Raw genomic sequence first — 13,177 nt, forward strand, 5'->3', positions numbered from 1 at the left:
ACTAGGGACTCCTTGTTGTTTACATAACACACATGTATCAATGTTTCGGTTAATACAATTATAGCATGGGATGTAAACATTTATCATGAACGCTAAGATATAACAACAACTAATTTATTATTGCATCTTGGGCATATATCCAACACATACATTGTGGGGGAGTTTGCTCTATATATGTTGGTTCTACTCACATCCCTTGCATTAGTTGTAGTTGTGTGAGAAGAGTTGGTTTTGATATGGACTAGCAGCTTCGTGTTACTTGACCATATCAAATACAACCTCTTGTATACAACCTATTCTCGGATAATTTGCATACTTGTTTCTAATATTCATTATATAAACCCTCTTATTGTGGTTGTCATCAATTACCAAAATGGGGGAGATTGTAAGGGTATATTGCCCCTATGTGTGGTTTTGGTAATTAATGACAACCCCTATGGACTAATGTTTTCATTGAGTTTATATGAAGGAATATTCCATCGGTACTACTTGTATTCCATGTGTTGGATTCAAGTATGGATGCCATGAAGATAAAGATACACCTTGTGTATTGGCATCAAGATCATCGATCAAGATAGTATGATAGTGCATGAGAAGATACAAGGTTGACCAATACAAAGAGTGAAGAATAGATTCAAGTTTGGTCAACACATGAATCATGAAGAATGTGCCACGTGAGGTCACATGGTATCTTTCCATGGGCATGCATGGGCATGCATAAAAAGTGAGATCTCATATAGCCCATGAAAGGATGACGACAAGTGGTGATCGTCATCAAGGTTGAGTTTGGAAAGTTCAAGTTGAGCATCTCGAGAGGATCATATGCTTGAAGCTTGCCATCCATTTGATGATAATGGACATGTAAATATGTACAACAATAGAGATTTCCCATCATAGTGTATGGGGGAGCATTTGTGAGTCTTCACAAAGTAACGATGATCAAGTAAGGCATTCCGGCTTGAGTGGAGCTTGAAGAGCTATCATCAAGATCAAGCGGGATGCGCAAGGAAAAGGTATGGCCTTGACTAGGTTTTCCTTTTACCGGTCTCAAGGTGGTTGTTGGGAGACCGGATTATAGGATAGATAGCCGCACTATCAAGAGGGGCTTTCGGTTGGGTAACTTGATCACATCGTCTTAGGGAGCTCAATCCCTATTGATTCTTGGTGTTTCTCTGTGATAGGTTATTGAGCTTGTTGGTAGCTTTACAACAAGCCCAAGTTCATCGAAAACGGATCTCGTATGACTCTTCTACGACGTTTTCAAGGTTGAGTGATTTTACCGGTTATTCATGATATAAGGTTCCACCTTTTATATTCATGATAAAATCCCCTCCTACAGATTCTTGTGTTTTTACTTTCTATAGGATAGCATTTGTTGTTATCTTCCAAACAAAATTGGTTTCATTCAAATTGGAGTTCGGGAGCATTTATTATTAAAGAAAAGGAAAAAAGCGAAATAAAAAAGAAAAATGGAGGGAAGGGGCCAGCCACCGATCAACCTGGCCGGCCCAGCCACCGGCCCACCCGGTCTGCGCCTGCTCTGGCACCTGTGCCAGCCGGGTCGCCTCCAGTGGGCCGTCCGGCCTGGGTCTGGCCCAGGATTCGGCGGCCACCGGCCCGCCCGGCAAGTCCCCCGGCCCGACCGGGCGCTACCCCAGCTGGGCCGCCTCCCCTGGCCCATTCGCCCCCGCGTGGCCAACTCACCCATCCTGCCTGGGCCCCGGCTCGGCCGGGCTGCACGCCGGCCTGTCCGGCCGGCCTGTGCGCTGGCTGGGCCGTTTTCCTTTGCGTTTTTTTGTGTCTTTTTCTCCCCAACGATTATTTCTCCTCCTTATCTATAAATAGCTTTCTTCCACCTTGATCTGAGTTAGTTCTTCCCATTCTTCTCCTCCATTGTTGCTATTTGAAGAACTTGCTTCCCCTCTTGATTCCTCCCATGATTCTTGCCCATTCTTGAGGATTTGAGAGAGGAGATCTAGATCTACAATCCCCACCAATCAATTTCTCCTCTAAGTGAGGGGAACCCATTGGATCTAAATCTTGGAGTCTTTTGTTGACTTTCCCCATTGTTCTTCCTCTCTAATCTCATCCTAGCATTTGTTGCTTGGGTGAGATTTGAGTGTGAAGGACTCGAACACCTCTAGTGTTCTTGCCTTGCATCATTGCATAGTGTTGAGCTCTCCACCACGATTAGTTCGAGTGAGAGACCGTGAGCTTTTAACTCTTGGAGGGAGACCTCCTAGTTGGCTTGACGGTTGGTGCTCCGGTGATCTCTTCAAGGAAGATTGTGAAGAGGCCCGGGCTTCTCCTTCGTGGAGCTTGTGAAGTGGTTGTGGAGCTTGCCATCTCCGGAGTGGAGGAAAGGCTAACCATAAGGAAAGGGCCATTATCCTTCGTGGGTGTGGCTCGGAGAATAGGGTGAGCCTTCATGGTGTTGGAGAATCCTTCATGGGACCTCCACTCCTCCAAACGTGATGTACCTTCTTGCAAAGGAAGGGAACACGGGAATACATCCTCGTCTCCGCGTGCCTCGGTTATTTCTATACCCGAGCTCTCTTTCCTTGTGATAGCCATCGTGCTTGAAGTACATATATCTTGCTATCACTTGTGCTACATATATCTTGTGCCTATCTTGCTTAGCTCTAGTTGTTATTGTTACACTTAGTTGAGCTTAACATATTTAGGGTTTGTGCTTGTAAACTAAACATTAGTTTAATTCCGCATTCTTACAAGACAAATACGTAAGAAGTTTTTAAACGCCTATTAACCCCCCCTCTAGGCGACATCTCGTCCTTTCAGATTGTTCCACATATAATATATCTATATATATATAGATCTTCTAAATCTAATACATTTGAAATTTTCAAAGAAATCTTATATCTTGTTACATGTGGGTTAACGCTTAGATTATAAACCGGGAAAATATTTGACAAAATTTCATATTTCATCAACATATTTTACGAGAATCTAGTTTTATAGACATCAACCACTACTATTTTACAACAACTAATCATGCATACTAACATAGTAGACGGACATATTGCATCTGAACACAACATAAATCGATCAACTCCAAACGCTATAACTAGAAACTTCATCAAGATCTGACAAAGAGAGGAGAATCACATATGTGCAACCTGAGCAGCGACATTGGCGGAAGAGTGCACGAGAGTCTTTTCTCTTCTCACACCTTAATAGAAGTAGAAGAGCTTACCTTATAAACCACCCCAACTCTCTTCCAAATAGCAACATGAAACTAAACTTGCCATGCATTAATGAGCTAAGAGAAATTCAAAATTTATATTGAGCTATGGGATAAGGTCTAAGGCTAAATTCTAACATTTTCTTCTCTTGTACTCCATCTATTCTAAGATGTTTTATTACAACTAAAATACCTATATATTGGTTGTAATTACATCATAGAACGAACCAAACTTTGGTCCTTTTTTGCCTAACGGTATCTAATGATGGTTACCAGAAAACAAAATTATTTTTTCACCTATGTGGTGCATTGGATCCGTTGCAGGAATGGCCTGCTGCAAGGGGATCCCCTCTCCCCCTACCTGTTATTCATCGTGGCTGATGTTTTGCAGCGCCTGATCAGGGTTGCCTAGAACGAGGGTTCCCTCGCCCACTCTCTCTCCCATAACACCCCCCTTCCGGTCCTCCGGTATGCGGACGACACCCTCATTCTTTGCAGGGCCGACCCCGGTGCAGCCGCTTGCCTCAAGAAGGTGCTTGAGGATTTCACGGCTGCTACGGGCCTTGCCATCAACTTCCAGAAGTCCTGCTTCATTCTAATGCACGCCTCTCCCGGCTCTGCCGGTGCCATGCCTAATGTGCTTGGGTGCAACATCTCCTCCTTCCCCTAGCCCTATCTCGGGTCCTCTCTCTCACAAAACTCCTTGCCTCGGCTTTTTCTCCCCTCATTCTCTCCTTCGATCGTCATCTCTCTGTCAGGTGTCCTCGTGGGGGGGGGGGGGTAGGCTTGTTCTGTGTAATGCGGTTCTCAATACTCTCGCAACCTACTATATGTGCTCGTATTTGCTCGGTGTGCTAGAAAGTATTGATAGAATGCGCCGTGCTTTCTTTTGGACCGGGAAGGACTCCTGTTCTGGTGCTCGTTGTTTAATTGATTGGGATAAAGCTTTGTTGTCTAAGCAGGGGGTGGTTTCGGTATTAAGGATCTCCACCGACAGAACATGTGCATGCTGCTTAACTTCATTCACAAACTACACCATTGTAACGCCCTTCCTTGGAAGATCTGGTTCTTTTCACATACAAATCGTGATTTAGGGGACTTCTCCCCCCCTCGTTCCTCGAGCGGATAGTCGCAGAGTGCCTCCTACTCTACCACGCCATGATGAGGGTGACGGTGGTGTCCGGCTGCTCCACCTCCTTCTGGCACGACATGTGGATGCATGGGGAACCGCTAGCGAAGCGGTTCGCTGTGTTGTGGCCACCCTCGGCCTCGACTTGCAGCCCTGCCTCACTGCGGCTGTGGAGGCGGAGCTCCCCCTCGTCCTCCAGCTCGTCCACAACACCACGCTTTAGGCCGGACATGACCAACGCCGCATGGACTCCCCCTTGGCTCCACGCTTCAGCTCCCACGAGGCATAGCGTATGCTCTCGCCGGCGCACCCTTTGACATTTTGTCTAGCAGATCCTGGGCCTTGCGCCTCCCTACGAAGTTGAAGATCTCCGCCTACCTCGCCGACATTGACCGTCTGAGCACGCGTGCCAACCTCTTCTTCAAGAGTTGTGCGCCCTCGGATGTGTACGAGGCCTGCCCGTCGGTCGAGAGTGGCAGACACATGTTCTTCGACTACCCCTTTTCGGCGGTGATTTGGGCTGGATGTCCCAATCCCGGCTGGGCGGTTCTCATTCTGGGACCTTCAGGCACCTCTCCCCGTCCACGCTGATGTGTGGCGCGCCGGCATCACGGTGATACTCAGGGCCATCTGGAAGGCTCGGAATGACTTGGTCTTCAACGGCAAAGCCTCTACGTCAAGGTCCGTGCTTAGAAGGACACTTTCGCGGTGGCGGTACAAGGTCGCTGACCGAGCACCGCTCGACAACGTAGGTCTTTCATCCCCTCTCATATGTAATGATGCGCTCGATGTTACCACTCCCCCTGTGCCCCCCCCCCCCCCCCCCCCCGTATTTCCTCATGATGTACATATAGACCGGTTGTGTAGCCATTTTCGGGTAACGAAATAACAAGTGGTGGGGATTTCCCCCGTCATCCTCAAAAAAAAAAAAAAACTGTGTGGTGTATTGGACCGACAGGAGAGAACCTTTGGAACTGTTTCTAGACCATAGTGTGAATGGTCTAATCGGTACGCGGTTTTTAGGCGACCTAGATGTATGAAAGTTTCATGCAACTTGGAATTACCAAAACTTTTTCCCCCCAAAGTTACTCAATGTCTGAATTGTATGTTATGAGAGAACTTCAAAGAATTGCTAGTTCAAATCTTTGGTGGCTGAGAAAATCAAATTAGGAGAAGCCTCTGCATGGTTGGTCAAACAAACATTACACAATCTCACTGCAAAAAAAATACAACTAAAAAAAAACAAATGCAAACTCCGTAATCAAGCGGTGAACAAAAGAAGAAAAAAAAAACTCCATAGTAAACCAAGGGCCCGAGAAAAAGCACAGTCGACAGTAAAAAAACAAAAACTACAGCAAGAATCACGCAGAGTCTCTTAATGAACAGGCTGATTAGCCTCCGTAGCCCGAGTTGCAGGCTCGGTCTTGCTAGGCACAGTCTCATCAGGGAGAGCTTTATCCTCCGCCTTCGGTGGATCGTCGGGTTTGTGCTCCATCAAGGCGAAGCCCTTGGCCGCCTGGACGATGGCCACCGGCAGGCCTAGGCACTTGCCGACGATCTGCTCCTTTATCTGTTTCAGCTCCTTGTAAATCTCGTCTTCCTCTTTCTTCTCCTCCTTCTCGTCCTTGTCTTTCTCTTTCTCTTCCTTCTCCTTCTTGCTCTTTTTCTTGGCCTCTTTGTACTCCCGCTCGAAAAGCTTCCATCCCTCGGCGACGCCGAGCCCTGGTGGGCGGAACACGCGGCCGGTGCGCACCATGGTCCTGGCATCGTCCTCACTGCGACAGGTGACGAGCACCGCGCTCTTCCTCGCCTTGGGCAGGCCGTAGGCGAGCCGCTCGTACCACTCGCCCATCTTAGGTGGCTGTAGCGTCAGGTTGCTGTACCATCCGTCGCTGCCATCGTACGCCCTGATGGTATCGAACACGATGAGGTACCCCGTCTTGTACAGCGTCACGTACAGGATGAAGAGTAGCACACCGATCTTGTTTTTGTCCTTGTCTCCAGCAGCTGCCTTGACGACGTCGGCATTGTCGACGATGGCCTCGACCTTGGCGGTGTCGAGGCCGAGGTTGTCGAGCATCCGGTAGAGGAGGTTGAACCTGTCCTCGTGGTCCGGCGGGCCGACGCAGACCCAGAGCCGGAGAGGGAAGGCGTCCTTGATCCTGTCGTGGACGAACACCTTCTGTGCCAGCGCCGTCTTGCCGCTGCCGTGGATCCCCGTGATGCCTGCCGCCCTGAAAAGCAATTGATCCTCTTTGCCCTCCTCCTCTTGGGGGCCGACGAGGGCGTCGACCACCTTGTCCGCCTCGTCGGCCCAGCCGTATATGCGGTCCTCGTCCACGTAGCTCGTCGTCCACTCGTAGAGCACCGTGTCCTCACCAGCTGCATCATGATTAGAAGCAGGAGCAGAGGTAGAAGGAGCGTCACCGAGGATGGTGATGGTCTGCTGCAGCAAGGGCTCGACGGAGAAGTCCGGCGATCGGGACTTGAAAGGGTTGCAGTCGCTCACCGACGGCAGCGTCATCTTCTTGCTCTTGGCGTTGTCAGACTGCTGCGGCTGCTTGGACCGTGCCTTGCATTGCTGCAGCGCTTCGTCGATCTTGCGCAGTAGCTCGGGCAGCTCCTCCTTCTTCTCAACGTCCGGTGGCCGCGAGGTGATCTTGTCCTTGTTCGCCCTGAGGATGCGGAAGATGTGGTCGAGTTCCGTCCTGTGAAGCAGATCCCGGTCGTCCTCGTCGTCGAACGCCTGGAGCAGCTTCTCCAACAGAGGTTTCAGATCGTTCCCGCTTTGCTGCGCCATGATTACCTCAGTGTATCTACTTCTACTTGACTATCTCAGGCGAGTCAGGCCTCGAATAACTTTGATTGGCTTTAGCAGATCGATGGAGCCTGTTTTATAGCTGAATGCTGAGATGCTTCCTCCTTCGATAAGCAAAGCTAGATGCCACAAATGATAAGACCTCCACACTTTAGGATTGGAGAAGCTACAGGTTTGCAAACTTTCGAAATTCTGTCGAATAACTTTGTGAAGATGTAAGAATCACTGCAGTGGCACCCAAGTAATGAATCATGGTGTTCCCAGGACTCTATGCAGTTTGTTTCTACCGAGAATGGTCAATGGTGACTGCATGTAATTCGCTCATCCGTACAGCCACTAGGGTATACCTGAGCATTTCTCGGGCCAGGCTGACCAAAGCCCGACGCGGGAAATCTTGGCCCAGGCCCGGCCCGACCATCGGGCCAAAAAAATGGCCCAAGCCCGGCCCATCGTAGAGAAAGCCCATCCGGCCTCGGGGCGCTTCACTAAATTGCACAAAATCACGGCCCAAGCCTGGCCCGGCCCAACCATCAGGCCAAAAAACAGGCCCAGGCCCGGCCCGGAGGCATGGTCGGGTCGGGCTTGGCCCGGGAATTTTGGGCCTGGCCGGGCTGCGGTGGGGCGTTGTTGCAAAGGCTGAACGTAGTTAGTATCTTTTGATATTAATATATCTCCTTTATCGAAAAAAAATGTAATTCGCACATGGGTTAAGCAGTGCTGAGTTGAGCATGGCCAGATGAATACGAGAGCTGCCAATATCTACAGTTCGTTTGGTAGGCTGTGATGCATGTAGTGGACTAAAATGGCAGCCCGTTTGGTTGCCTGGATTTCCCTTCGCTGCAACTTGGGCTTTGCCCTTTCTGTTTGTGTGCACACTAGCAGTATACATTCACCACTTCCAAATTTTGTGAGGATACCATGCCTTTGTTAGGATGATCTTCTCGCGTCCGAGCCCAACGGCTCGAATTTGGACCCTTGACCTCGTCCGCGCCCTGATCGGGGGCGCCCAACCGCATCTGGTTGGTGGGCCCCTGTCGCCTGTGCTATATATACAGTGGTGGGGGCGGTGGCACAGATCACGAGGTTGACCGGAGTGCCACTCGCCCCACCAACACACCCACCAATTAGGGTTCGCACAGTGCCGACGGGAAGCTCCGCCGCCACCTCTCGCTCGACCTCACGCCGTCGCCGTCGCCGCCATGTCCAGATCGGCGAGCTCCACCTCTAATGGAGAAGGTAAACTGACAGTACCCCTCTCCTACCCGGCCATGATCTACACCTAGACGATCCTAGAGGTCAAACATTGGTATCAGAGCCGTTAGAGTTGTAGATCTTGCGCTCGGGACAGTAAGAAAAAGAAAAAGCAGATCCTAATTCGTCACCGCACAGAAACCCTAGATTGAAAAGGGAAAAGAAAGATTCTTAAAGGCCGGGTCCTTGGGCTCGCCGGCGAGAAAGTACAGGGGCAGTAGGGCCACCAAGCCGCCACCCCGACAGTCACCGGCTACTGCTACTCTAATGGCGCCGGCAAAGTGTAGGGCACCACCACTGAGCCGTTTGACGCCGGTGCGTCCACCCTCGGGTGCACGCACGCGACGGCAAAAGGGCCAGAAGGGTGCCAGCTGCTGCTTCTTCTCCCCTGGAGGCCATCGTTTTTGGGTGGAGGATGAGCAGAGAAAGAAAAAAGACAGAAAGGTAAAAGAGAGGAAGGGCAGAGCGACGCCGGCACACTGCTGCGTGCTCGCGCGAGCAGCTGCTGGGCAGCGCCGCTGCCTCCTCGCCGCTACACAGAGGCGCGGGAGAGCCTCGCGGAGAGGGCGCACAGACAAAAGTTGCTCACGTGGGCTGTGGGCCGCGGGAGCTTCTTTAGGCCTGCACAGTTTTACAGTTTAGGCTTTTTTTTGGACTGTTTTTTGGCCAAATTTTGTCAAGTTTTTTCCGAAGCAAATTGAACCAACGAGATATTTGTTTTAGGAAATAAAGTAACAGTAATGCGTCTGAAAAGTTAAAGTTTCCGCTGCAATAGTAAAAGAAGCATTTTTTGTCAAGTTTTTTCCGAGCAAATTGAACCAACGAGATATTTGTTTTAGGAAATTAAAAAGTAAGAGAGATGCTTCTGAAAGTTTTAAAGTTTAATGAATTCAAAGTTTCCGCTGCAAACAGTTAAAGTTGCATTTTAATTTTGAAAAAAAAATGCAAAAGGGATAATCAAAATTTGAAAGAAATAATTAAAGTGATTATTGTGACAATTATGATTATGTTATTTTTGGACCAAACGTTATTAATGACATGATCATGTTTTGTTGCAATAAGGTGTGCATTTATCTCTATTTTCTGCCCAACGGTGATATAGTTTTAATTGCACAAACAGTTGTATGTTCTAATTTTGACCAACGTTCGATTATTGCATGCAATTGTTGTTATGATCTCATTTCATTATGGTTTAAAGGAGGGTACTACTTGATGAGCTGCATCAAGGATGTTCCAACCCTCGAAGGTGACAACTACACTGAATAGAGAAAAGAAGGTCGATTTGTGCTGAGGTGGAGTGGGTTCCCAACAGCGGGTCAGACCAAAAGATCCAGTCAGAAATGACAAGGATGATGATGATGATGATGCATGGCAGTATAAAAGGTGGCTAAGTGCCATTTATAAAGAATACAATTGAGAACGCTATTGTGAGCTCAATTGCAGAGTGTGCTTCCGTAAGGGAGTATCTTGAAAGAATAAAGAGCCAGTTCACTGGTTCTTCAAAGATATGTGCGACCCAGCTGCTGAAGCAACTGGTGACAGAAAAGTACACATGGACAGGAAGGACATGGCAAGTGTGCCATATGTTGTAATAATGCTTATGTGGGTGTTATCTGTGTGTAATGTGAGTGAAAGAATGTTGTCCGCGTCGGATGATACGCGTACAGCACGCGACCGTTGGGAACCCCAAGAGGAAGGTGTGATGCGTACAGCGGCAAGTTTTCCCTCAGTAAGAAACCAAGGTTTATCGAACCAGTAGGAGCCAAGAAGCACGTTGAAGGTTGATGGCGGCGAGATGTAGTGCGGCGCAACACCAGGGATTCCGGCGCCAACGTGGAACCTGCACAACACAACCAAAGTACTTTGCCCCAACGAAACAGTGAGGTTGTCAATCTCACCGGCTTGCTGTAACAAAGGATTAGATGTATAGTGTGGATGATGATTATTTGCAGAAAACAGTATAACAAGTATTGCAGTAGATTGTATTCGATGTAAAAGAATAGGACCGGGGTCCACAGTTCACTAGTGGTGTCTCTCCCATAAGATAAATAGCATGTTGGGTGAACAAATTACAGTTGGGCAATTGACAAATAGAGAGGGCATGACAATGCACATACATGATATGATGAGTATTGTGAGATTTAATTGGGCATTACGACAAAGTACATAGACCGCTATCCAGCATGCATCTATGCCTAAAAAGTCCACCTTCAGGTTATCATCCGAACCCCTTCCAGTATTAAGTTGCAAACAACAGACAATTGCATTAAGTATGGTGCGTAATGTAATCAATAACTACATCCTCGGACATAGCATCAATGTTTTATCCCTAGTGGCAACAGCACATCCACAACCTTAGAACTTTTTGTCACTGTCCCAGATTTAATGGAGGCATGAACCCACTATCGAGCATAAATACTCCCTCTTGGAGTTAAGAGTAAAAACTTGGCCAGAGCCTCTACTAATAACGGAGAGCATGCAAGATCATAAACAACACATAGGTAATAGATTGATAATCAACATAACATAGTATTCTCTATCCATCGGATCCCAACAAACACAACATATAGCATTACAGATAGATGATCTTGATCATGTTAGGCAGCTCACAAGACCCGACAATGAAGCACATAAGGAGAAGACAACCATCTAGCTACTGCTATGGACCCATAGTCCAGGGGTGAACTACTCACTCATCACTCCGGAGGCGACCATGGCGGTGAAGAGTCCTCCGGGAGATGATTCCCCTCTCCGGCAGGGTGCCGGAGGCGATCTCCTGAATCCCCCGAGATGGGATTGGCGGCGGCGGCGTCTCTGGAAGGTTTTCCGTATCGTGGCTCTCGGTACTGGGGGTTTCGCGACGAAGACTATATGTAGGCGGAAGGGCAGGTCAGGGGGCCACACGAGGGCCCCACACGCTAGGCCGGCGCGGCCAGGGCTTGGGCCACGCTGCCCTAGTGTGTCGCCAGCTCGTGGCCCCACTTCGTATCATCTTCGGTCTTCTGGAAGCTTCGTGGAAAAATAGGCCCCTGGGCGTTGATTTCGTCCAATTCCGAGAATATTTCCTTACTAGGATTTCTGAAACCAAAAACAGCAGAAAACAGCAACTGGCTCTTCGGCATCTCGTTAATAGGTTAGCGCCGGAAAATGCATAAATATCGATACGTCGGAGACGTATCATCGGACAAAGAACAAAAGAAAAGAAAAAGAACTGATGAATCATCGAAATTATGGCACTGTCGCTTAGGCCATATTTCGAGGGGGGGAATAGAAAGACTCGTTAAAAATGATATTCTTCCTCCATTAGAATTCTCAGACATAGAACAGTGCATCGATTGCATTAAAAGAAAATTTGTAAAGCAAATTAAAAAGGTTGCAAATCGAAGCACAGCAACACTATAAATAATTCACACCGATATATGTGGACCATTTCCTGTGAAAAGTGTGGATGGCTATGATTCGTTCGTAGCATTCACGGATGATTACTCCCGTTATGGTTATATTTATCCAATAAAAGAAAGAACAGAAGTGTTGGATAAATTCAAAATATTAAAAGCTGAAGTTGAAAATCAGCATGATAAAAGAATAAAGATAGTCAGGTTTGATCGTGGAGGGGAGTACTACGGTCGACATACTCCATATGGCCAACTCCCTGGACTTTTTGCAAGGTTCCTACAGGAGATTGAAATAGTCGCCTAGTACTCGATGTCGGGCGAACCTCAGCAGAATGGGGTAGCTGAAAGGCGCAACCGTACCCTTATGGATATGGTGCGCAGTATGATGAGCTATTCCATCCTACCATTGGGATTGTGGATTGAGGCGTTAAAAAACGATATTCACATTCTAAACAGAGTACCAAGCAAATCGGTGCCCAAAACGCCGTATGAGCTATGGACAGGGAGAGTGCCTTCTCTAAACCACCTGAAAGTGTGGGGGAGCCCTGCTGAGGCCAAAGTATTTAATCCAAACATCGCAAAGTTAGATACCAAAACAGTCAGCTGCCATTTTATTGGCTATCCTGAAAAGTCAAAAGGTTATCGTTTCTACTGCCCAGAGAAATACACAAAGTTTGTGGAAACGAGACATGGTGTCTTCTTAGAGGACGAAATGATGAGGGGGAGCATGGTAGCTCGAAAAATTGATCTTGAGGAGAAGAGGGTGCATGCACCTAATCCGATGACTCAGGAGCCATTTTTTGCGCTACCATGTGCACCTGTACCGACGATCCCTGCGATTGTGGTGCAAGCGCCTGTTGTAACTCCACCCATGACAACGATGAGTGAAAATTCGGAACCTGTCCGTCAGGAGCCGAATGAACCATTTGTTGAGCATGAAAGGGAGCAACAACATCCACCTCTAGAGGCAAAAGGATTTACACAAAGAGAATGGATAGATTACAATGAGACATTTTCTCCGGTCTCATGTAAGGATTCCTTCAGAATCATCATGGCACTAGTTGGACATTTTGATTTAAAGTTGCATCAAATGGATGTAAAGACGGCATTTCTAAACGGGGATTTAGAAGAAAATGTCTACATGAAACAACCCAAGGGTTTTATCATGGAAGGCAAGGAAGAAATGGGATGCCACCTAAAGAAATCCATTTATGGATTAAAGCAAGCCTCTAGACAGTGGTATCTAAAGTTTAATGAAACAATCAAGAGATTTGGATTTAAAGAAAATATTGAGGAAAATTGTGTTTATGCAAAGTTTAAAAGTGGGAAATATATTTTCCTAATCTTGTATGTGGATGATATTCTGCTTGCCAACAGTGATG

The 13,177-nt window shown here is 47.7% G+C and overlaps 1 protein-coding gene across 1 annotated transcript; it reads right to left on the reverse strand.

The window, feature by feature from the left end:
• Positions 1-5,515: 5,515 nt before the first annotated feature.
• Positions 5,516-7,181, reverse strand: LOC127334169 (uncharacterized). The gene has a single exon (XM_051360587.2). The coding sequence runs from the start codon at positions 7,129-7,131 to the stop codon at positions 5,707-5,709; it is 1,425 nt and encodes a 474-aa protein (XP_051216547.1). The 5' UTR covers positions 7,132-7,181; the 3' UTR covers positions 5,516-5,706.
• Between the last annotated feature and the right edge of the window lie 5,996 nt (positions 7,182-13,177).

The sequence above is a fragment of the Lolium perenne genome, chromosome 2 (genome assembly GCF_019359855.2).
Source record: "Lolium perenne isolate Kyuss_39 chromosome 2, Kyuss_2.0, whole genome shotgun sequence".
NCBI classification, from domain to species: Eukaryota; Viridiplantae; Streptophyta; class Magnoliopsida; order Poales; family Poaceae; genus Lolium; species Lolium perenne.